Below are 22,538 nucleotides of genomic sequence, written 5' to 3' on the forward strand. Positions count from 1 at the left end.
TTCTTTCTTTTTACCCAAATCATTTGATGAGGTCATTTTTACAACAAAGTAAAACCTATTACTAATATTTAGAAAAAAAAAATAAGAAACGGTGAAAATAGAAAAACAAATTGAGGCCACCATGAGCTCAACAATGTCATGGACAGCTCACAAAGTTCTTGTCCACTAATAATGATTCTGAGTGACATTGTGACCTCAATGATTTTCTTCATGACCTAAAGATGTTTGGTCAGTGACCTGCAAACCAGTCCACACAAACTTGAATTAGTGAAACAAAATCTACAAGGAACGTCTGGTACATATATATACCCCCCCATGCCTGAAAAGGGTAACAGCTTTTCTTCACTTTTGCTCTATGCCATCAGGACCTCTAGCTGCTCCTCTATCTTTAGAATATAATTTCATTATTTCCGAACATATATTATCATGATGTGGTTGAAACATTATTCATTCCCATTCCAACCCTGCCCTCTAATCCCCATTTCATCATGGCTTATTGGTAGGTAAACATGGATTTGGTGTCTATATATTGTCCCGGATTCAAACCCCACCACAACTTTTAGTGGGCAATATGTCAAGGGAATTATCTCACTACACTATGGACTCGATGCTAACCACTCGTTTAAGCTCACTCGACAATGTGTTATATATGATCCTCTAATTGTTTATTTATTAAATCCTCAGTGAAAAATCATCATTATAAAAGTTTAATCAAATTTAACATGTTATATTTATTAGACTGTTAATTATAATTGCACAGTTAAGCACAATTTTATGGTCATATATTTGCAATTTAATTATGTTTTTGTATTGTTAAATTAGAAAAAATAGATGTATTCAACAGATCTGGATTCTCAGTTGACCAAAGTTCCAATTAGTGTTTGTTTCTTTGGATAATCTCTTCACACATATCTATGTCCTCATAACATTGCAAACAGCACCACCAGGTGTGTGGCTGCATTCTCCAAAGCAATGGATAAATAAACAAACATATATATATTCTCCTACGAAATCATTAGCTTTCTAATTTATTTAAGATTCAGAGTTCTTTAATCAATTAGCATACAGAGTCCAGATCACCTATCATTAGTTTTTTAAAGTCAAATCTTAAACTTGAAACTTTAGTATGCTTAATCCTAAACCTTAAAATGTCGTAATTATTGGCCTAAGTGAAATATGAATTTTTTTAAAATTTTGAAATATTCGGTCCGAACACATGAAAAAACTACACTTGTTAAGTCATCATATTGAATGATACATTTGACACTCAATGTATTATGATGACCAAACAAAAATATGTATCGTAACCGAACCCTTGGACATGATATTGATACCTGTCTCCAGTTCAACGTTGTGGTTGCTTTCTATTTAAGAAATATGATTAGACAAAGGTCTTGATCAAATAAAAATTCCACGTAGTCTTCAGTTGGCAAGGCAAATAAACTAACATTATTATCATGGGGCCATGGGCACAACATGACATCCACATCTTATTTTAGATTTGACTAAACCCTAACTAAATCACAAGATTGCGTCCATGAACGTACCACTTTCTTGGATATAGTTGTAGCTAGCGTGCAACCTAAAGCCAATTTCATACGTGAAAGAAAATAATTATATGCAAGTTCCAATGAGCAATGCGAGTCGAAAAAGCAAAAATAAATAAATTAATTAATTTGTCCAAAAAAAAATCGTAGAAGATGCTCTTCATTGAGTTTAGCTTAGTTTAATCATGGTGGTGTGATCCAATTATCCTTAATTAATTAAGCTTTTTACCAAGTCTAATTAGGTCAAAGTGGAAGTTGATCGGAGTATTTAACTATTTATGCTTTATTTTAGGAGTTTCACTAAAACACCCAAAATGGAGGTTGTATTTAGTTGACTATATAAATACATGTCTATGATTGAGTTTATTTATAAATTTGTATTATTTTTATTTATTTATTTATTTATTTTTACGTGGGTGGGGATTTCTTTGACTTTATCAGAATAATAATGTTGCAACTTTTTTTTTTCTCTTTGGGAAAGTTGGTCACTTCTTTATAAAAAGAGATGCTAAAAGTTGGTCACTTTTGTTCTACTTAATTTCCTTTGCAGATTTACAAACAGGCCACGTGTTACCAAATTGCGTGTGTGCAAGGCAACTCAATAACACGCAACAAATGACTGGTGATATTTTATTTTAATAAATAAATAATTATTTAAAAAAAAAAAAAAAAAAAGATAACAAACTTTGTCCTCTATAAATTTTAATTTATAATTATTCCACCGTTACGTGATGTTATTTTGGTTTTAGTAACTTGGTTATAACTCCAATGGTAATTAAACACCAAATCATACTTCATCCGCTCATGACATTGTTACAGAATGATCACTCCACCTTGAGTACATAATCATGCATACGCATTTATACTTTTTGTGTCATTGCAACCCTAAACGTTTCAAGATACACCAATGAACTTGTGTTGATTGGCTCTCTAATGCTATTATTTAGAGGTTCGGTGGTTGACTCAACCCCCACTTTACTTAGATATTGTTCATAACTTAACCATTGTGTGTACATGGAGTGTTGAATTGTTGAGTTTTTATTTCAATAAGTTTTTTGGTGCAACGTATAAAGAACAAGCTACTTAATACTTTCAACAAAGATTAAAATGCGACGTGAGACTTTGACCTTTTATGATCCGCATTCTTTAACAATCTCTTAATGTCCTCCTTTATTTTTTTAGATGAATCTGACCATCGTTGTATTATTTGAAAGATGATTATACAACCCAAATGGCTTATACCTCAAATAATTGAGAGTATTCCATCTAACTTAATCTTCTTTTTAATTTCTTATAATTTAATATCGCTTATATTAAAATAAAAAAAATCGTGAAGTCATGATGCAAGTGTGTCTGGTATAGAATCTTCATACTATTTGGATTATTATCGCAAAAAAAAAAAAAAAAAAAAAATTAATGCCACATACTTTGATTATCCAATGTTCTTCCCCAATAGATTAATTAATTAGTTTCGACCAATTTTTTTATTGTCAATTAATTAGTAATATTAGCCCCTTCCTCCACCTTGGTGATATGCGCTGGTCAAAGTTGGTGAGGTTCTTGCGGGCTAGCTCGGCATGGCATCTACACTAGCTCTTGTCCGTTACCCAATTTCCAGAGTCTCGTCCCATCAGATCAGCAGCCATATGCCTGACTGATTTCATATATATAGGTACAGAAAATCACATATATGCTCGTACAAAGCTTTGCCTGCCAAAGTCTCCTACATTTATTTGCCCACACCACCATATCCGTTGTATATTCTTATTTGACAACCCCCAGCCTGCCCAAGTGTCTGCCAAAATCTGACTGATACTGAGGAATTCAATTCAATCATTCTAAGAGATCAAATAAAATCTATACTTCAGTAGAGAATGGTTAACACGTCGCCATCGAACACATTTTTTTTATATTTTTTTAATTTTTTTTTTGGGTACAGAGTAAAGCCCAAAAAAAAAAAAAAAAAGAGATGGGGGGTATAAAGCACTATTTAAACATATAAACACACCCAAAACCCATCATTACACACACTCAAAATCCATTTATAAACACACCCAAAAAGTTAACTTTATGGTTGATTTTGGGTGTGTTTCTATAAATAAAAAAATGTCCTAAACAGAAACTGAACGAGGTCTAGCAACACCTCAGCTAACATAGCACTAAGAAAAACTGGAGCCTCCAAAAACACAGTTTCATTTCCATTTAGTGTAAATTTGTATTGTAGATAAATCACAAGTGATGAGTGACAACTAAAATATCGAGTTTGTGGGATTTTTTTTATTGTAGATGAGGAACTTTAGTGTCGTCGAATTTTATCCTATTAAACATGTTTACAAGTAGCAGGAATAAGAAGAAATGAGATACGTTAAACAATGAATGGAAATCAAATCAACTACTCCTCTTAGTTTATTCAATTATTAATTTTTGGGGTATTTGATTAAGTATTTTAAAGTGGGAGTTGCATATCAAATGATTTTTTATGTGTAAATAAACGGATTAGAAGTCATAAATATAAATATTTATTTTTATTCCCATTGCTTGTGACTAAACGTATATCCCTAATAAATAATGAATGACCCACCGCATTGCGTTGCTATTAATTTTACATCAATCATGGCAATGGCATTCCAGTAAATCTGTTTTGTATAAATCAAATATCATGATGCTTGACAAATGGGTGAAACATGAATATGTCAGTGTCGCATTTGTGAAGGTCATGAACCCTAAAATTTTTCAACCCAAAAACCCCACCACCCTCCCATTTTTGGCCGACAAACTAAAACCCTCAAAGTCCTTTCTAAACCTACTTTTTTCCCATAAATACATATCTGATGTGCCCAGCACGACTCAGAAAGAAAAGAAGAAAAAACTCGTGCCTTTGTTAATTGGAAAAGTCAATGTCGACTTCCATTGAAATGATGCTGTGGCTTGGCATCATAGGATTCTTGAATTCAGCAAAGCGATGTCGACTGTAGAACTCCAGGCTTGCACCATAGATATGGTCTCTCTGTGCGCCAAATGTCATCAAGAAGGCAATGTTTCAGCACTATGGTCCTTGGAGTTCTTTCTTAGACTCCAAGTTTGCGAGGGACAACACAAATAAAAGTAAAATAAAGCTTTTTGTATACCTCTCTCTCTCATGTGATAGATTGAGCCCACAATCTTACATCTTTGTTATAAATAAAAGACTAAATTATTGTAACAATGAATCGATTTGTATTTTCGTTTTCGAATTTCAATAATTATTGTTGTTATTATCAAATTAGGTCTTATGTTGTATTATTGATCATTTCCGTCAACTAATCCGTCAAAGATTTTAGTAAATTTAGGATAAACACAGAGGCTTTTGCTGAAACTTTTTGTGTGCCTCTCTCGAATATGTATCAACTTTGTTACAGACTCATGCGTGTGGACCATTACAATTTGAAGGCTTTAATAATATGGAACCAAAGTACAAAATGATGTTATAGGCTGGGTAGGGTCTCTTCACAAATTGAATCCATCCATCATGGCCTTGTTCCACGCATGGCTACAGCCCATGTGATTTTTTCCTCTCTTTTTCAAGAGGTGTGATTTTTTCCTCTCTTTTTCAAGAGGTCAAACTTTGTCATTGCAAGTCATAAAGTTAATTAAATTTTTTTTTTTTTAAATATAATAATAGGAGAAAGTTCATTATTTAGTTATTAGATAAAGAAAACACCCCCATTATGTTGTTAAAAAATATGCCTATATGAAGTGACATCCTGGTTTAGCTTTTCTGTTTCGGGCCTTTTGGCCTCATTTGCGCCACATAAAAAAAAAGTTATATATATATATATATTTTGTTTTGTAAAGAATTAAATGTTTATATGAAAACCGAGAAAATAAGTGTTAAACTTTGGAGTTTAAATGTTTATTGTAGCGTTGAAGTTTATCTTTGATAAAAATAAAAAAATAAAAAGAACTTTGACGATAGATATGAAGGATGTTCTATCATAAAAGTTGCAAACCCTCGCAGTTATAAAAACAAGTGAAAATGTTTATCAAAATTCAAATTTTAATTTAGCTACAAATTCCCTTCCAATGAATGATGTACCATTATTTAATTTCTATTTTGTTGAATGAGGTTATGAGTTTATATTTTTCAAGAAATAAAATTTATTTTTTATTATTTTTAAATAACAGCAGAGTAAGCTTGAAAAAAGTAAAAGAATACCAATGTTCCTCACAAAATACCAATGTTCCCCCTTTATATGGCGACTCGTTTATGAAGCCCAGGTAGCAGAATCAAATTTCCTAGCTAACTTCTTTGTTGTGCCTAGAAAAATTACAGATTTGAAAACCAATTAAACATGAACCCAATGATGAAACTCAAAGAAGACTTCATTTAAGTGAAAACTGAATGAAAACGCAGTGGAAAGATGGTTGCAGACTAGTGATCTCATGTGTAAACCTCCATGAAATTTTGACAGTGTGTGAGAGAAACCCCTCTTGGAAATCAAAGAGATCAATACAGAAAATGAAGATAGTTAGGATACATTTTAGTGAGTATTCTATGACTATAGCTAAAACCCCTATTTATAGTGTACAAAATCTCCCAATTTGTTAGTGGGTATAACTCAATTGGTTAAGCTCTTTCATCTCCATCTATGTAGACAGAGGTTCGAAAATCCAAGCACCCAATAAATATTTGTGTAAACCTCCCCCCTCCTCCCAATCGTTTGTACTTAGAAACGGATTCTAATGGATAACAAGCGGTGCTATTTTTCTTCATTAATAAGGAGTCGTCATTATAGCATCCACAGTGGGGGGTTGTATATGGGGGTGTATGTTAAATATACACCCGAGTCATCAAATCGTCTCCAATGGAGAGATGTAAATGGATGTAAATATACATCGCCACCATGGGGATGTAAAATAAAATGTATATTTACATATATTTTTACATCCCTTGCGGGACCCACCCGAAAAAAGAGGAGAAAAATGAAGAAAAATTAGCATAAAAGACCGGGACCCACGACTACACCCCAATTTACACCTCTCACTGGAGCAAAAACATATTTATACCCTCGGAGGTGTAAAGGGGATGTAAAAGTGTCTTTACACCCCCGAATTTACACCCATCACTATGGATGCTCTTATAACTATAGCTTTCAAATCTCACATGACAATGACTTTGGTTACACTATGACATCATTTAATAACAATCCAAAATCCCATCCAAAAATGCTAGTTGCGTGAAGGTATGGATCATAAAAAATAAAATAAAAACCTTAATAAACTTTCATAAATAAACACATACCACAAAATTTGGGCCAAACATTATATTTTTGCACATATACACACAATTTTTCTCCACGTTCAACCATGTTCATAGAATATTAAGGGCCTATTTGGTATCCTAATTGAATTCAATTTTATAAACTCAAAAATAAATTTTAAGTCCAAAGCCATAAAAAGACATTTAGTAGGCTCATTTTTAAAAATTCAAATCCAAGAAAAACTCAAAAATATCCCCATTATTATAGTTTTTTTCCTCTCTCTCTCTCTCTTGCTCTTTCCTCCTTGTCTCGTCTCCATCTCTTCCTCCTCACTCTCTCGTCTCTATCACTCCTCACTCTTCCGTCTATCTCTTCCTCTCTTTCCTTTTTCTTTTGTTAATTTCAATTTAGGAATTTAGAGTTTCGGATTTTCTGATTTCAATTTTTTTAGATCTTAAAATAGTTTGGAGTTCAATACCAAACAAGTTTTTAGATCTTAAAATCACTATTTGAAAACTCATGTTTTTAAAATAAATCATAGTTTTCAAATTTACTTTTTTAAGTAGAATACCAAACAAGGTCTAAGTGACTACAAATTTTTCAAAATTTGGCCCACATCCTTTACATACAATTAGTACTATACGCAAATTTATCTATACAAAGAAAACGTGCCAAGAAAACTAGGATACGATTTTTGGCCAAAGAAGCTACCCTAATATTATATGGTTTATCTTTTTAATTTCTTATAAAAAAATAGGATTTTTTTTGTAACTCTATCATTGTCCCATCCCCCTAAATAAAAGTATCAATTAAGAATTTACTTAAATGAAAAATACGAATACAAAAATAATTGAATTACCAACCCAAAGATGTTGTGGCTACATTGCAGCCGAGGACTTCGCACGCATGGGTAACAATCTTTCCTGGCGTAGCCGTTCAAAGATCATTATCTAGAGATACATCACGAATTTTTTCTATGGTTACATTGAAGGAAATCGAACTGTAGACTTATCAGTCGTGACACACTGCCTCGCTTTTCCCGCTTTACTGGTTTCCTCAGTTTCAACCGAAAATCCCATTTTTTTTGTAATTTGTTCCGATTTAATTCAAACCGCACTCTCTCCACCCATCGTTCTCATCGATCTCCGATTCCGTTACTCCGAAAATAAAAAAAAAATAAAAAAAAAAAGGCCCAAAAGAGTTTGAGAATTTAAGACGGAGACTCGAAGAGAGAGAGAGAGAGAGAGAGTGCCGGCTTTACCTAATTAATTAATTTAAAAAATAATTATTATAATTAGGATACTTATTAATACACTTTTTTCGTAACCTCCGATTCTTCTCTCTCCAAACAAACAAAACGACGCCAACGCCACCGCACCAAACAAACATATATGCTCACAACTCACAGCAAACAGAAGAAAGAAGAGAGAGAGAGAGAGAGAGAGAGGAGAGAGAGCTTTGTAACCGATTCTACAATGGAATCTGAGTCACAGATCTTCGAGAAACCCTAGCTTTTTTTCTTCAAGATTCTCTCCCATTCCTCCAAGAACCGCTTCTAGCTCTCTCTTCACTTCACCTCCATCGCCGCACCTCTTTTGCTCGTCTTCTTCTTCACCTCACTCTCCGATCGAGCTCTTTCTTCTTGCTCGGCGAAGTGCCAGAAGCTCCGGTGCTCGCTCTTACAGCTCTGCAATATTTCGGCGGTTCGGTGCCGGTTCGCGCCGCATTTCCGATTCCAGCAAGTTTCCGGCGAGACTGAGAGAGGAAAGAGAGAGGGAGCTTAGGGCTAGGACCTGCGGTGATTGATCGGATTGTTGATTGTGGTTATGGTGTAGTGGATGAGTATTATGGACGATAGAGGAGGCTCATTTGTCGCTGTTCGGAGGATTTCTCAAGGTCTCGACCGTGGCAACACCTGTCATTCAACTTCTGGTAGTCTACGCTTACTCTCTTTTATTTTTCTTCGCTTTTTCTATTTTTTTTCCTATTCTCTCTCTCTCTCTTAGAAAGAAAACTTTTTCTCTCTCTAAAACTTTTATCTCTTTCAGCGTTTGTCCTCTGAAAAAAAAAAAATCGGAGCTTAGATCTGCAACTCAGATTTATTGAGCTCCTAGTATCGCTGAAGTTATCACTCCTTTGATGTTTTCTGATATTCTAGATTGCTGTGGTGCGTGAGCCAATTTTATATATATTTTTCTATTTTTTCCTAATTTTGTGATTATAGTGTATGCAAGTTTTGGTTGAATTGAAATTTTGATTCGTCACACAGTTACCTTTTCTCTCACTTCTGAATGCCTTTTTTAATTGATTTCATCTAGTTCTCAACAATTGATGTAACTTTGTAATTCTTCAATAGTTTGGAGCTTTCTAGCTGAAACTAAGGGAAAATGTATGCAAAAATTGGTGAAAGAGCAACGAGTTCATTTTACAATAGTGTATGTGTGGTGAATTTTGAGTGGTTTCCTGCAACACCACTTTCATTGTTATTGCAAGTTTTTATCTACTTGTATTGAACTTTATGGTGCTGACAGGTAGCCAGAATTTTACAAATTAGCTTAGTAGTGTGGTCTGTGGAGCCTGAACTGTTTGTCTTTAGATTTTATTATGATTTAGCTTGCATTAGCTGCTTATTATATTGTCCCTGTTTCTTGGAACTTCCTTTACTATGAAGTGTGGGAGCTCAAATTTCATTTCACATGCAGGCCCCCATGGGTGCTAAGAAATGTTATTTATTATTTTTATTAATACTATCCGTAGTTTTAAATAGATTGCATATTTCATAGTAATTGCAGTAGTTTAACTGATCTTAACATCTGTCTTGTTCTAGAAATCATATAAACCTTTGTTGTTTATCACATACTATTCTTATTAGCTGAGCTTAAATTAGTGAAGGGTGGTTGCACATTAAATCTGAGGCCCTTTTACCCTAGGATGGGAGATGAAATCTTAATTAGTGATTCGAGCTTATATACTTTTATGTAACCATTTTTCAGTACGTCTAGATTTTCTTTGATGATTTAAAAACTCTAAACTTAATCATTGGGTGGTTTATTTTGTTGCAGCTGAGGTTGTGGCAGGATCAGCAGCGTGGCTTGGCCGAGGTCTTTCTTGTGTCTGTGCACAGAGAAGAGAGAGTGATGCTCGTCCTTCCTTTGATTTAACCCCTGTCCAGGTAACATGCTTGGAATTGGATAAACTGTATCTGTCCATTATATACGCCAGTGTGGATTTACTTTTTAGATACGAGTCCTTGGTTAGCAGTTAATGAATTGTATTCATAAAGGGAATTTGTATTCTATCTCCAATGTGATGTACTTGAATACCAAAATTTCCTGAATGTAACACTTCCAGTTTCTGATTTTATCAACGCCTTTGATACATCCTATTTGTTTCTCACACTTGGACTTCTTTATGCAAGGAGTTGCTCTATAAATTTAACCAGATTTCTATGTTTTTTTGGGGAGTTTCTGCATGAACTTTTAGGGCTCTTTGCTATTTGAAATACCTGGTCAGTTTAGGCTAATCTGATTACACTAGTATTTTACTTTGACTGGGGGTGGAAAGAGATGTGAGGCTGTCATTAAAATATAAAATAGTATCAGGACTTCTCTGTTCTTGAGATGAATGTATAGTTATTTTAATTAACCTAGCTTCTGTATTGATTGGCTATTTATCTAGAAAAAGTTGTGCTGCTGCTTTATCCATTCACCTTTCAGTTGCTTAAATTTTTTGTCATCAGAATTGGTAAAATCAAATGTCGTCATGATCTTTTAATAACCTTGAGTTTATATGCTAAATTTATACCTTTCTACTTTTTCTTTTTTTTTACTTTAGGTTTGGTTTTAAGTTTTGGTCTGTGGGAAGAGGGGAAGGATTGAGGGGTTCAATGTAGGAGTTTTCGAAGATCCAGTACAGCTTTATTACTTTAGTTGCCAATGGTCTCTATATAAATGCTTTCCTAGAACTGTAGCCCTCAAAACATATGCTTTTGTTACATGTACATGGTATGATTGTTTGCTCTTTTGTTTGCCTTGATTTTGTCAGGAGGAATGCCTGTTGAGACTACAGAGCCGGATAGATGTTCCCTATGACAGTTTAGTCCCTGAGCATCAGGTATATATATTAAGTGATTGGTTCCAGGAAAACCTGATTGTGTTTGTGGGGAGGATTTGCATTATTTTTAATTTTTTGTCTGTGTACATAGTCCATCAACATATTTTACGTTGGCACTTGGTATGACGAATTTACCCTCTCTGGTTCACTCTAGGAAGCTTTGAGGGCCTTGTGGAATGCTGCCTTTCCTGAAGAAGAACTTCGTGGTTTAATATCTGAGCAATGGAAGGAAATGGGTTGGCAAGGGAAGGATCCATCAACAGATTTTAGGTAGATCTAGTATCTCCTTTGTGATTTGAACAGTTAATTTGTTTCTTTTCTTTATCTTTTTCCTTCGTTCTTGGGTTACTAATTGTTGATGTTGAATATTTTGCAGGGGTGGTGGTTTTATATCATTAGAGAATTTGTTGTTCTTTGCTAGGAATTTCCCGGTATGACCTCTGTCTGTCTGTATACACATGTGCACAAAAACAATTTTCACCTGCGAGATGTTGTGAACATAATAATGCTATTGACGGCATTGATCATGTGGTGACGTCAATGTGATAAACTGCTTTGAGAGCCCCTGACATCCCATACTTTTTTTGTTTGTCAAACCTGACATCCCAGACTTAACAAAAGTAAAAATGCCTTTCTGTATATTACAAGAGTGAAAATGCCTTTTTCTGTATATTGTCTTGAAATCAGAAAATATACTGGTCAAAATGACTTGAATACTAGTTTGTTATAGGTTTTTAGGTATGCATGCAATTCTGTTGTTGAAACTTGGGGAAAACATACAAAGGAGATAGTTAGTAAGAGAATTAGATTTTTTTTCTTTCTTCATGTTTATACCCTGCAAGCAAGAAAACTGATGGTAAAAGAGAAGAATTGGAATCCTAGATTTAAAGCCTTTGAAAATTCCAACCATGCGAGTTGGATTTTCATATACCATTGACATTACATGCATTAGCTGATAAATTTTGAGCCCTTGATTTTTGGTTCTGTCCATCTTTGTAGGGCAGTATGATTTGTTTTTCTTGTGTTACATTATGTACTTTCTATTTATTTTTATTGTGAAAAAAACCAGCATCATTCCTCTCTGTGGGTGTGTACCAATATGCTTCTCTGTTTGGCTGTTCTTGCATGTGTGGTGTATGTTCTTTTTGGTTCTCATAAAGTTGCTGGGCCCTATAGGGAACTGCGTTAGGCCCATCTTATAAGCTACTTGTCTCATTGAAAGTTACATACTTTCATTGTAGAAATCTTTCCAGGATCTTCTTCGAAAGCAAGAAGGTGATAGGTCCGTGTGGGAATACCCATTTGCCGTTGCTGGTGTGAATATAACATTCATGCTTATTCAGATGCTTGATCTTGAAGCCGGTTGGTACTTTTTCTTGTTCTTTTTTTCATTTATGTTCAAAAAGCGAAACCTGAGGAATCAAAAGCATAGTGATACTGAAAATATTTTTAGATAGTAGCTTTTCTGTTCTTTTAATGCTCTTTGACATGTAACAGTGTTTGTTTATGTGCAGTCAAACCACGAACATTGGTGGGAGCTACTTTCTTGAAGTTTCTTGCAGGTAAGTTCAGCTTGAATATGATGTTTCATGTATTTTGCTTAATATAATAATGTCTTTTTCTCTTGACAGAAAATGAATCAGCGTTTGACCTTATATATTGCATCACATTCAAGCTAATGGACCATCAATGGCTTTCTATGCGTGCATCATATATGGATTTCAATGTATGTATCCCTCAAGCAGAGGCCCTCCTTTTGTCTGCATTTGTGGCTAATCTTTTGATATATGTTATATCCTTCTAGTCAGCTTTAGTAAACCAAATTATGTGAAATTAGTGACAGTTAAATGTGTTTGTGGGGAAAACCTCTTCCGTCATCATGAGCTGGAGATGAATTTAGGGTTACATATTTTATCTTGTAGAAATTTCACACTTCTCTGGGGGTGGTCAGAGATTTTTAGGTTGGGCCCAAGGCTATAATGTGTTTTACACGTTTTGGTTTCTTTTGCTAACATTTTGTCCTATTTGGGTTGTGCTCCTAACAGACGGTGATGAAATCCACACGCCGGCAGTTGGAAAAAGAGCTTCTGTTTGAAGACATAACACGGCTGGAAGACTTGCCTTCTTATGGCCTTCTTTCCCGATAGCGTAGAAGCTTCTTCTAGAATCTATAAAATGGTCTGTCACAGCTAGTTACATGATCACCGGAAACACTCTTATTTCTAACTGGATGGTGTTTGTACATGACATGATGTTTCCAAAATTTGCTTGCTGCAAGTCTGCATTTTGTCATTGATTCTTGGAAAGGGTTTTTGGTGTTTAATGGATCGAGTTTGTTAGAAGCCGGAACCAAGTGTGATTTGATTCAGGTTTGAAATACGGAATATAATCTCGTAAATTTGGGGTAAGACCAGAGCGATACTACTCTCGGTTCTCCCACGGCCAACGGGATGTTATACATATGTAGAGGTATGATTGGTAATTTGGTAGAATATCTAGGAATGTGGAATGGAATGGGATTCTGTTTGGCTTTAACTTTTGAGTGCTTTCTGAAATATTATTATTTGACCAACTGAGAAATGATCCTTGGTGGGCACGGTACTCTTATGCCTGAAAGCCGCCCCGTTTAAAGTCTTGTATTTCTGCCTGACAAATGGAGATGGAAATTGTTCTCTCTTTTGGACATATGCAGAATGAATCTTCATATTTTTCCATCTAGTTTGCGTTTTAATTGCGAATCCTAGAATTTTCAGGTGTCTAGTCTGTCAACATGGTCGTAGATCACGTGTTATCAGTCTCAACTTTAATAGTCTATGCTCCCAAGTCTTTATTCCTGTTATTTGATGGAAATTGTTTTTGTGCAAAAATAAAGTGATCGTTTGCTAATGACATAATTATTACCATAGGCTGTCTTTTATTCAACAAAGCATCTTGGAAAATTGTTGGCAAAAAGAATATAATTCATGTTAATTCCCAATAATACTTCTAGTTAGGCAGTTAGGTAGAAATCAGATTCTAGATGACAAGAAAGAAACATGATTCTTGAGAAAAGGAAATTCCTCCTCACCAATATTCCATGGACAAGCTTGAAAAGCATACCAACAGCCTGATGGCACGTTTCCTTCGACCAAAGAATTTTATGCCAAGATGTTCATACACGTAACAAATTAAACTTTATAGCAAAAGGATATCTTACCCGTGAATCAGAATCCCACGTCGCATCTTCGACATCTTTCAAGAAACAACCTTCCTTAATCATTAAACTTTTACTCAATCCTCCTTAATTACAAAACTTTACGATCCGTTTGAATGAACAACCTAATATACCCAATTTTGTTGTAAAGAAAGTGGTGGAGCCCATATAAAGAAAAGAAGGAAATAATATTCGAAAAGCTAAAGGATGATGTTGTAAGCCATCCAATTTGTCTATAAATAGGCTTCCAATTGCTTAGCAAAACACGTCAACGAAGATGAGAGGTAAGAATGGGAGAGTAAGAGGAAAGAAGAGAGTGTGAAATCTGAGTGTTAGTGAGTTCTATTTGAGAGAATTTTGTCAGTGTAAATGCCAGAAGAGCAAATATAATTCTACTCCCAATGTTCAGTGATACTTTTCATACTTTGATTATTTTATTTTTATAATACGTTATCAGCACGATAGTCTCTCCTCTTTACTTATAAATTTTCTCAGCTCAACACTATGTGGTTATTTCTCTATCTCCTCTCTGTTATATGTCTCCTCTCACTTTACTACTACGACAACATGCAAACTTTCTTTTTTGTATTTCACAATTTTTATGTTGTTTCATCCATGTTTATTTAATTTATTTTTTCGTACTGTAATTTGGAATGGTGCGGTTTTATACCCCATCATGTTATTTTATGGTGGTGTAATTTCATTACCCATCACATTGTAACACAAATTATTGTAATAAAAATGATGGTGTTATATCTTGAATAGTGGCGTAGTTATATTGCCCACAATATATAATATGTGGTGGTTTTATCCCCGCATTTACTGTATGGTGTAGGTTTATTACCCATACAACATTATTTATTTAAAAGTGCAGCGCGAGTTTATCATCCACACAACTGCCTTTAGTTTTTATTTAAAAGTATGGAGTAGAATTAGTGTCCATATCAGCACGTTACTTTATCGCATATTTACTTTATTATTTAAAGTATGGTGCGGGATTAACGTCCATACATGAAGCAATTTAATTTATGAATTTATTTTACCGCACATTTACATTTATTTAAAGTATAGTGCGAGATGATCGTCCATACCAACAATTTATTTACAAGAAATTTATAGCAACTTATTTTATGAATTAATGCCAGAAGAGCAAATATAATTCTACTCCCAATGTTCAGTGATACTTTTCATACTTTGATTATTTTATTTTTATAATACGTTATCAGCACGATAGTCTCTCCTCTTTACTTATAAATTTTCTCAGCTCAACACTATGTGGTTATTTCTCTATCTCCTCTCTGTTATATGTCTCCTCTCACTTTACTACTACGACAACATGCAAACTTTCTTTTGTATTTCACAATTTTTATGTTGTTTCATCCATGTTTATTTAATTTATTTTTTCGTACTGTAATTTGGAATGGTGCGGTTTTATACCCCATCATGTTATTTTATGGTGGTGTAATTTCATTACCCATCACATTGTAACACAAATTATTGTAATAAAAATGATGGTGTTATATCTTGAATAGTGGCGTAGTTATATTGCCCACAATATATAATATGTGGTGGTTTTATCCCCGCATTTACTGTATGGTGTAGGTTTATTACCCATACAACATTATTTATTTAAAAGTGCAGCGCGAGTTTATCATCCACACAACTGCCTTTAGTTTTTATTTAAAAGTATGGAGTAGAATTAGTGTCCATATCAGCACGTTACTTTATCGCATATTTACTTTATTATTTAAAGTATGGTGCGGGATTAACGTCCATACATGAAGCAATTTAATTTATGAATTTATTTTACCGCACATTTACATTTATTTAAAGTATAGTGTGAGATGATCGTCCATACCAACAATTTATTTACAAGAAATTTATAGCAACTTATTTTATGAATTAATTGTGTGATATGATGAGTTTTACAACATACTTTAAATCAGAACCAGAAGTTCCTTGATCCTCATCACACAACTACATCAGGACCTGAAGATTCTTGATGATGATAATGATATGAGAGCCGGCAGTCTCTTCGGTACTATATTTGTAAACAAGAGATTGGACCTGAAGATTCTTAATCCTTGACATGTAAATAAGGACTTGGAGTTTCTTGATAATGTAACAGTACCGTATTGGTTAATAGTGTCGTACACATGAATAGTAATTGTACTGACAAATGTACTGTACACATGAATAGACACGTATTCATGACTTGATGAATAGTATCGTATACATGAATAGTGATGTATACATAAATATTAACCATTTTGGATAAACCGTCACTATATACAAAAGGGAATCTGCAGTTCCTTAAACTCATGGATGAACAATTAAATGAAAAGCCAGAAGCTCCTCAAAACATGGACAATTTTGTGAGAGCCTCAAGTTCTGAAATATATACATGAAATTATAAAAATGTACATATCATAAAAATATGCGATTTTGGCTTGAAGTTCAAAATCTGACAATATTGAGAACCTAAAGTTCCAATTTTTAAATGGACAACCCTTGAGATATTATTGCAAATTGTGGTACACAACATATTTCTTTGGTATAAGAAAATGATGAATTTAATAAAGTTCGATTATGTTATAATCGACACCTCAAGGAAGAAATATATTTTGTGAATTCCGGTTGTTAAGAATACACTGTGAAATGGATAATATCAGGATAAACCTTAAAGGATGAATTGAGGCTCCCCACATATTTTGTTATATTATGTGATCTAGGCCGGAAGCTTATGGATCCAAATATATGAGAGATCTCGAACCTGAAGTTTTGGGTATATAGTAGTTAATGCTCTTCACTACTATATTGCAATATTATCATGACTTTTACTCAATTTATATTTCATGCCCATTTGAAAAAGGCAAATAAATTCTCAAGTTGTGTTTTAACCTGGGCCATAAGTTCTGGACTCATTGAAATATGTAATTTGAGAGATTTGATGTGGTTATTTGAACCTATAATGCACAAGGTGGGCTAAATTTACCTTACGTACAAATTTACAAAATTTCGATGGTTTCGGATTAGTGGTCCAAAAATTAGGAAATACCGACAAATTATTGATATCGGTACAAATTTGATAAAAAAAAATATGGAAATTATGAGAAAAATATGGAAATTATTAGTGAAACTTTAGAAAATGTTACATATTATTTTAACACAAAAGAATTGAAAGAAAATATATATATATATATATATATATATATATAAAGGAATTGAAAAAAATCTATTACATAGTGAGTTTGAGTGATTCAAGAGAGTATATTGCTAGTTGACAAAGACAGTAATTTATATAATGTTAATGTACATTAATTAAAGTATTAAAACAATATATAGAAGCAATAAATATGGGAGTGTGTTAAATATTTAAATAAAAGTTGTAGTAGTTTGTTGATTGAGCCTAGTGAGGATTTCCATGATGGACACATGTTGGTTACAAAAATTACTTTTTTAGCATTATTTTTTACTTTTTGGGTGGGCTGGGTATGATATTGTGGACGGGTGAAAAGAAAGTCACCTGGGCTATAGCCTAGGTTAGTCCAAGGGCAAGTCCATCCCTGTTTGAAAAAACGTAAAAATCAGAAGTGCAAGTTTAAGAATTTACCCAATTATTATAACAGGAAAGTAGCATACAACAAATAGATTCTTTTTGCCTGCAAGGAAAGAGCAGGCTCTGTAAATCCAAGAATAGAGATTATCCAACGCTCCATTAGAGGTTAAGATCCACATTCTCACATAATTCATCCTATAAGAGATGCCTGTCTAGAAAGAGATAATAAAAACCCCTGAAGTGGCTTAGGTACCCAAAAGCAAAGAAATATTCATAATTGATGCATACGCATGCACATGAGAATGGTGGGATCATGAATTGATGAATAATAATTTTTGGTTTTAGAGTATCTACTCAAATCATCAATGGGCTGTGTTGATTGAAACCACATTCTATTATTAAATGTCGACAATATCATTAGCTATAAATAGAAAGAGGCAATTCCATTATAGATGAGAATGAACGTGAAAGAACAAACCCATAGTACAAACCCCAAAGAGATGTTAACCCTGAAGGTTACACATAAGTGTTGGAATAAAGAGGAATATACTCACTTTGTATGACACAATGTTTCTGGTATAAACAAGAAATGTTGGTTTACAGATGCAATCATACATTCTTATTGCATATTTACGGAGACCAACATGTTATCTTTAAGGGTCATTAAATGCACGGAGCATATCGCCAGAAGCGATTCCGTGAAGATATATAAATAGTTGGGTTAAGGCTATATAATGTGTCATAAAGTGCGATCCTTTAAATCCCTGAATGATTGAAATTGCATGAAGCAAGTCTCTGAAGGACATGTGCCTGAAGCACAAATTTTGTACTCAATACCAATATGTATAAATTGCCTTAGTGAGTACACTAATTATGATATGGTTGCAACACATTACAACTCCTGAAGAGTTGATAATTGATCAAAACTCCTGAAGAATTAATACTTCATCAAATCTCCTGAAGAGTTCAAAAAATATTTGTCTTGGCCTGAAGATCGAGTATTATGCCAACAAGATTCTTGCTTATACTAAGAAAGTATTGAAGCATTTTTATGTAGAATATCCGTTAGACACTTAAATGATTTTTCGGAAGTATATTGGATCGGACATTATATTTTCCAGATAGAGCTTAGCTCCATCACCACAACTTTGGGATGATGTGAGACATATTTGATGCTATCTCTGTATAAAACCATATATGAACATATTCTTTTCAAGTGAACTTGCAAATAGCCCAGGTTTTGTTTGATTTGCGGACTCTGGAAATTTCTATGATTTACATAGAGATAACTCACTGGAAATATATTTGCTTACTCAACTACACGAACTATTAATGGCTACATCATTCACTTAGTCCTAAAGATCTTCCCTCTAGAAAGATAGTCATGAAGATATCATGGGGAGATATTCTTCAGGGGGAGCAGCCAACAATATTACAAGATTGACTCACAAAAGCAGTCTCAACTATGACATTCAAAAAGATGATTGTATGGCTTAAAAGATATTTTGCCAAGCATCAGGAGGAGCGTGTTGTCAATAAAGATCTTCACACACTATATTCTTTTCCTTCGTCCAAGTTTTTATACTACTGGGTTTTTCCTGATAAGGTTTTAACGAGGTAGTGTAGCATGCATGTCAATATACACAAAATTTTATGTTATATACGATTATGTACTCTTTTTCCCTTCGACAAGTTTTTTGTCCCACTGGATTTTACTGCAAGGTTTTTAACGAGACATATTTCATACATTGTGGTCTCCAAAGAGGAGTGTTGTAAAGAACGTGGTGGAGCCCACATAAAGAAAAGAATTAAATAATATTCAAAAAGCTTAATGATGATGATGTTGGAAGCCATCCAATTTGCTTACAAATAAGCTTCCCATTGCTTAGCAAAACATACTAACGGAGAAGAGAGGAAAGAAAGAAAGAGAAGGAAGGGTGAGAGGAAGGAAGAGAGAGTTTGAAATCGGAGTGTTAGTGAGTTTTATCTAAGAAAATTTTGTCAGTGTAAACACCAGAAGAGCAAATGTAATTCTACTCCCAATATTCAGTGATACTTTCCATATATTTTATTTTTATAACAAATTCTCCTTAATTAGAAACTTTATGCTCCGTTTAGATGAAGGGATTTAAAAGAAAATATTCGAATTTCTAAATTTGCTAAGAAACAAGAAAATATAAGAAAATCAGGGACCTGGAATTGGATTTCGAGAGCATTATTTAATTACGAATTTTAATGATCTTAGAATCATTTTAAATCCATTTATTTTCTTCCATTTCATTTTTGTCCAAATCTTGACAACCATTTTCTTCATTTCATCTAAATACCGAGATTCAAAATCACTCGATCCAAATGGGGCCTTCACTTCAGAGGTTTCATTTCATACATAACATGCCAGAAATATAGATAAGAAAACATAATCAGCATGTATCAAATTCTAACAACTTTGGACAGCATTCAACAAGTGACAAACGTTCATAACACACCCAAAGGTTATTAGCTGTTAGAATTCAACAAGTGACAAAGGTTTCATGACTACTTAACTTGAAACTTCATTTCACTACAATAAGCTTAATCTCTCTGGCATATCCAATGCTCCAAGGCAATAGGAATCACCAGACCGAAACAAATGGCAAAACTTAAAAACTTCATTAAAAGACTAGTCCGAAAGTAAATAGGATGCTGAACAGCAAGCGGCAGACATCGAGCATGCTTTACTCATAGATCCAGTGGTGAACGCTGCTCTGCCAGTTAGCAGGGCCATCAGGGAACCACAGTGCAATCTCTTTTCTTGCACTCTCTGCTGAGTCACTTCCATGAATGATATTCCTGTAAGCCATCCAAATTTCATCGCATCAAATATATTCACACTCTCAGTGCCTGTTCTTTATGATTAGTTTGTATTCTAGAAGCAAACAGCAACCTCAGTGAATAAATCAGTCAAAATACTATCTCTGACGAAATTCACTAGAAATTGAAATTTATGAGAATAACACAGGAGATGCAATCAAACCATAAAACTCCTGGAAAGTTTGGACTATCGTGTTTCTGCCTAATTGGAACCATCAACAACTTTAGTAACAATCAAAGGTTCAAACAACCTATTTGAAACAGCTTTCCCATTTAACATAATAAGCTATTACTGCTGAGCATTTTCTAAAGAGAACAATTTGGGATCGCATTTTGGCCATCAACAGTACCTATATACTCATCTTTCAGAACAAAAAATTAAAACATAATAATTAAAAACGTTATAAATGCACAAGAGACTGGAAAACATGATAAATCAGGTTACCTGCCAATCTCAATTGCATAATCACCACGGATGGTTCCAGGGGCGGATTCTGCTGGGTTGGTGGCACCAATAATCTTTCGGCCAGTTAGGATAACATTCTTACCCTCCCAAATCATAGCAACAACGGGACCAGAAATAATATAATCAACCAATCCACTGAAAAAGGGCTTTGCAGACAAGTCCTCGTAGTGTTTCTCAGCAAAAGGACGATCCACATTGATGAACTTCAAACCTGAACAGATACCAGAAAACAAAACTTATTGAGAAGAACACCCAGATAAGTTACACATCAAAATTTAGTTAAGAACCCCAAAAAATTTATTGTAGTATAATTAAAACATAGAAACTCTAAACATTAGTTTCAATTTAGCATCTTTCCACACTTCTTAGATAAACAATGAAGAAGTAAGCCAAACTCAAATCAAATTTGAAGTCGGAATTTTTTGGCCAGAAATTCATCAAGTTGATACTCATGATAAAATAGGAAAGGCTTGTTAAATAGGGTTGTCACATCACAAATTATCAAAGTGCACATAATACTATTAGATCAAACATCGTTGGTTGGAAATTACCTTTCAAATAGAAGCCCTTCTTCTCAAACCTGCTAATGATGTCACCAACCTGCGACAAACATGAACCTCTCAGAAAATTTGAAAACGTTTATGCAAATAATTAAACAATACGCACGAACTAGATTAAAATAGTTTATTGGATTCTGCGTAAGAAAAAAACTATAGCTGAAGTTACAAAGGACGGCCTTTGTTCACCCACTTCACACATCCAGAGGCAATTAAAACGCAAGATTAATTAAAACTACATGCATGTAAAATCCAACCACTACATAATACAAATATTAAAACTTCATGCATGTAAATAAAAACCTGAAATCCCAGCTCAGAATTATTAAAATTTGCTTGCTCCCCCAGTCCACCCAAAAGAAAACCAACCCCTTCAATTCCTAGGTTTTCCCACCAACCAAACACCATAGCAGTAACACTAGCTATGAAATTCATAAACAAAAACAAGAACTTAGGCAAACCCACTCAAACCCAGATAAGATTTTGCCCAGTTTTTAAAACTAACAGACCAAAATAAAGCTACAAAATTGAAGTACCAAAAGAATACAATAGATGAAGAAATTGAAGAAATTACCAGGCCTCTTTGAACCCCATCAGGCTTGATCATGATGAAAGTTTGCTCCATTTTTTCCGTTAACGATTTAAGACTGCAGAAGTTCTTGTTCTGAGAGTTGGGGGATATGCTATGAGACTAAAAGAGTGAGGGAACGAGGGTTTATATACACAGTCCACTGAAAGCAAACCCTAACACCAATTGGTATGGAATATTCGCGAACCATTTTTAAATTTTGTCATTTCCCTTTCTTTTGCTTTTCGGTTTTCAAAATAAAAAATAAAATTGGGCTTACCATGGAAGTTGGGCTTCATTATGTAACCTCTGAAGGAATATGGAGCATTCGACTTTCTTTGAAAATTGGGCTTAAATTGGGTTTTAAGCATAACCTCCAGCCCCAGGTGACGGGTTCTTAACAGTGAAGAAACACATTGGGCTTTTGATCTCTCTTTCTACACTC

The 22,538-nt window shown here is 34.1% G+C and overlaps 2 protein-coding genes across 3 annotated transcripts; one reads left to right on the forward strand and one right to left on the reverse strand.

The window, feature by feature from the left end:
* The first annotated feature begins 8,124 nt into the window (after positions 1–8,124).
* LOC103331673 (uncharacterized) lies at positions 8,125–13,618 on the forward strand. 2 transcript variants are annotated; one of them, XM_089052208.1, is made up of 10 exons: positions 8,171–8,719; positions 8,836–8,954; positions 9,850–9,959; positions 10,832–10,900; positions 11,055–11,170; positions 11,277–11,331; positions 12,142–12,262; positions 12,415–12,462; positions 12,532–12,626; positions 12,946–13,618. In XM_089052208.1, exons 2-10 carry the CDS (start codon positions 8,927–8,929, stop codon positions 13,045–13,047), a joined length of 744 nt encoding a protein of 247 aa, XP_088908334.1. In that variant the 5' UTR covers positions 8,171–8,719; positions 8,836–8,926; the 3' UTR covers positions 13,048–13,618. The 2 variants fall into 2 exon arrangements, with proteins under 2 accessions (XP_008232536.1, XP_088908334.1); XM_008234314.3 differs by lacking the exon at positions 8,836–8,954 and having other exon boundaries at positions 8,125–8,719.
* Positions 13,619–20,055: 6,437 nt separating this feature from the next.
* Positions 20,056–22,255, reverse strand: NDPK1 (nucleoside diphosphate kinase). Its single transcript, XM_008234317.3, has 4 exons — positions 22,100–22,255; positions 21,520–21,568; positions 20,948–21,179; positions 20,056–20,481 (listed from the first exon to the last, which is right to left on the reverse strand). The coding sequence occupies exons 1-4, from the start codon at positions 22,148–22,150 to the stop codon at positions 20,367–20,369; spliced, it is 447 nt and encodes a 148-aa protein (XP_008232539.2). The 5' UTR covers positions 22,151–22,255; the 3' UTR covers positions 20,056–20,366.
* Positions 22,256–22,538: the final 283 nt, after the last annotated feature.

The sequence above is a fragment of the Prunus mume genome, linkage group LG5 (assembly GCF_029339155.1).
Source record: "Prunus mume cultivar Tortuosa linkage group LG5, ASM2933915v1, whole genome shotgun sequence".
Taxonomy (NCBI): domain Eukaryota; kingdom Viridiplantae; phylum Streptophyta; class Magnoliopsida; order Rosales; family Rosaceae; genus Prunus; species Prunus mume.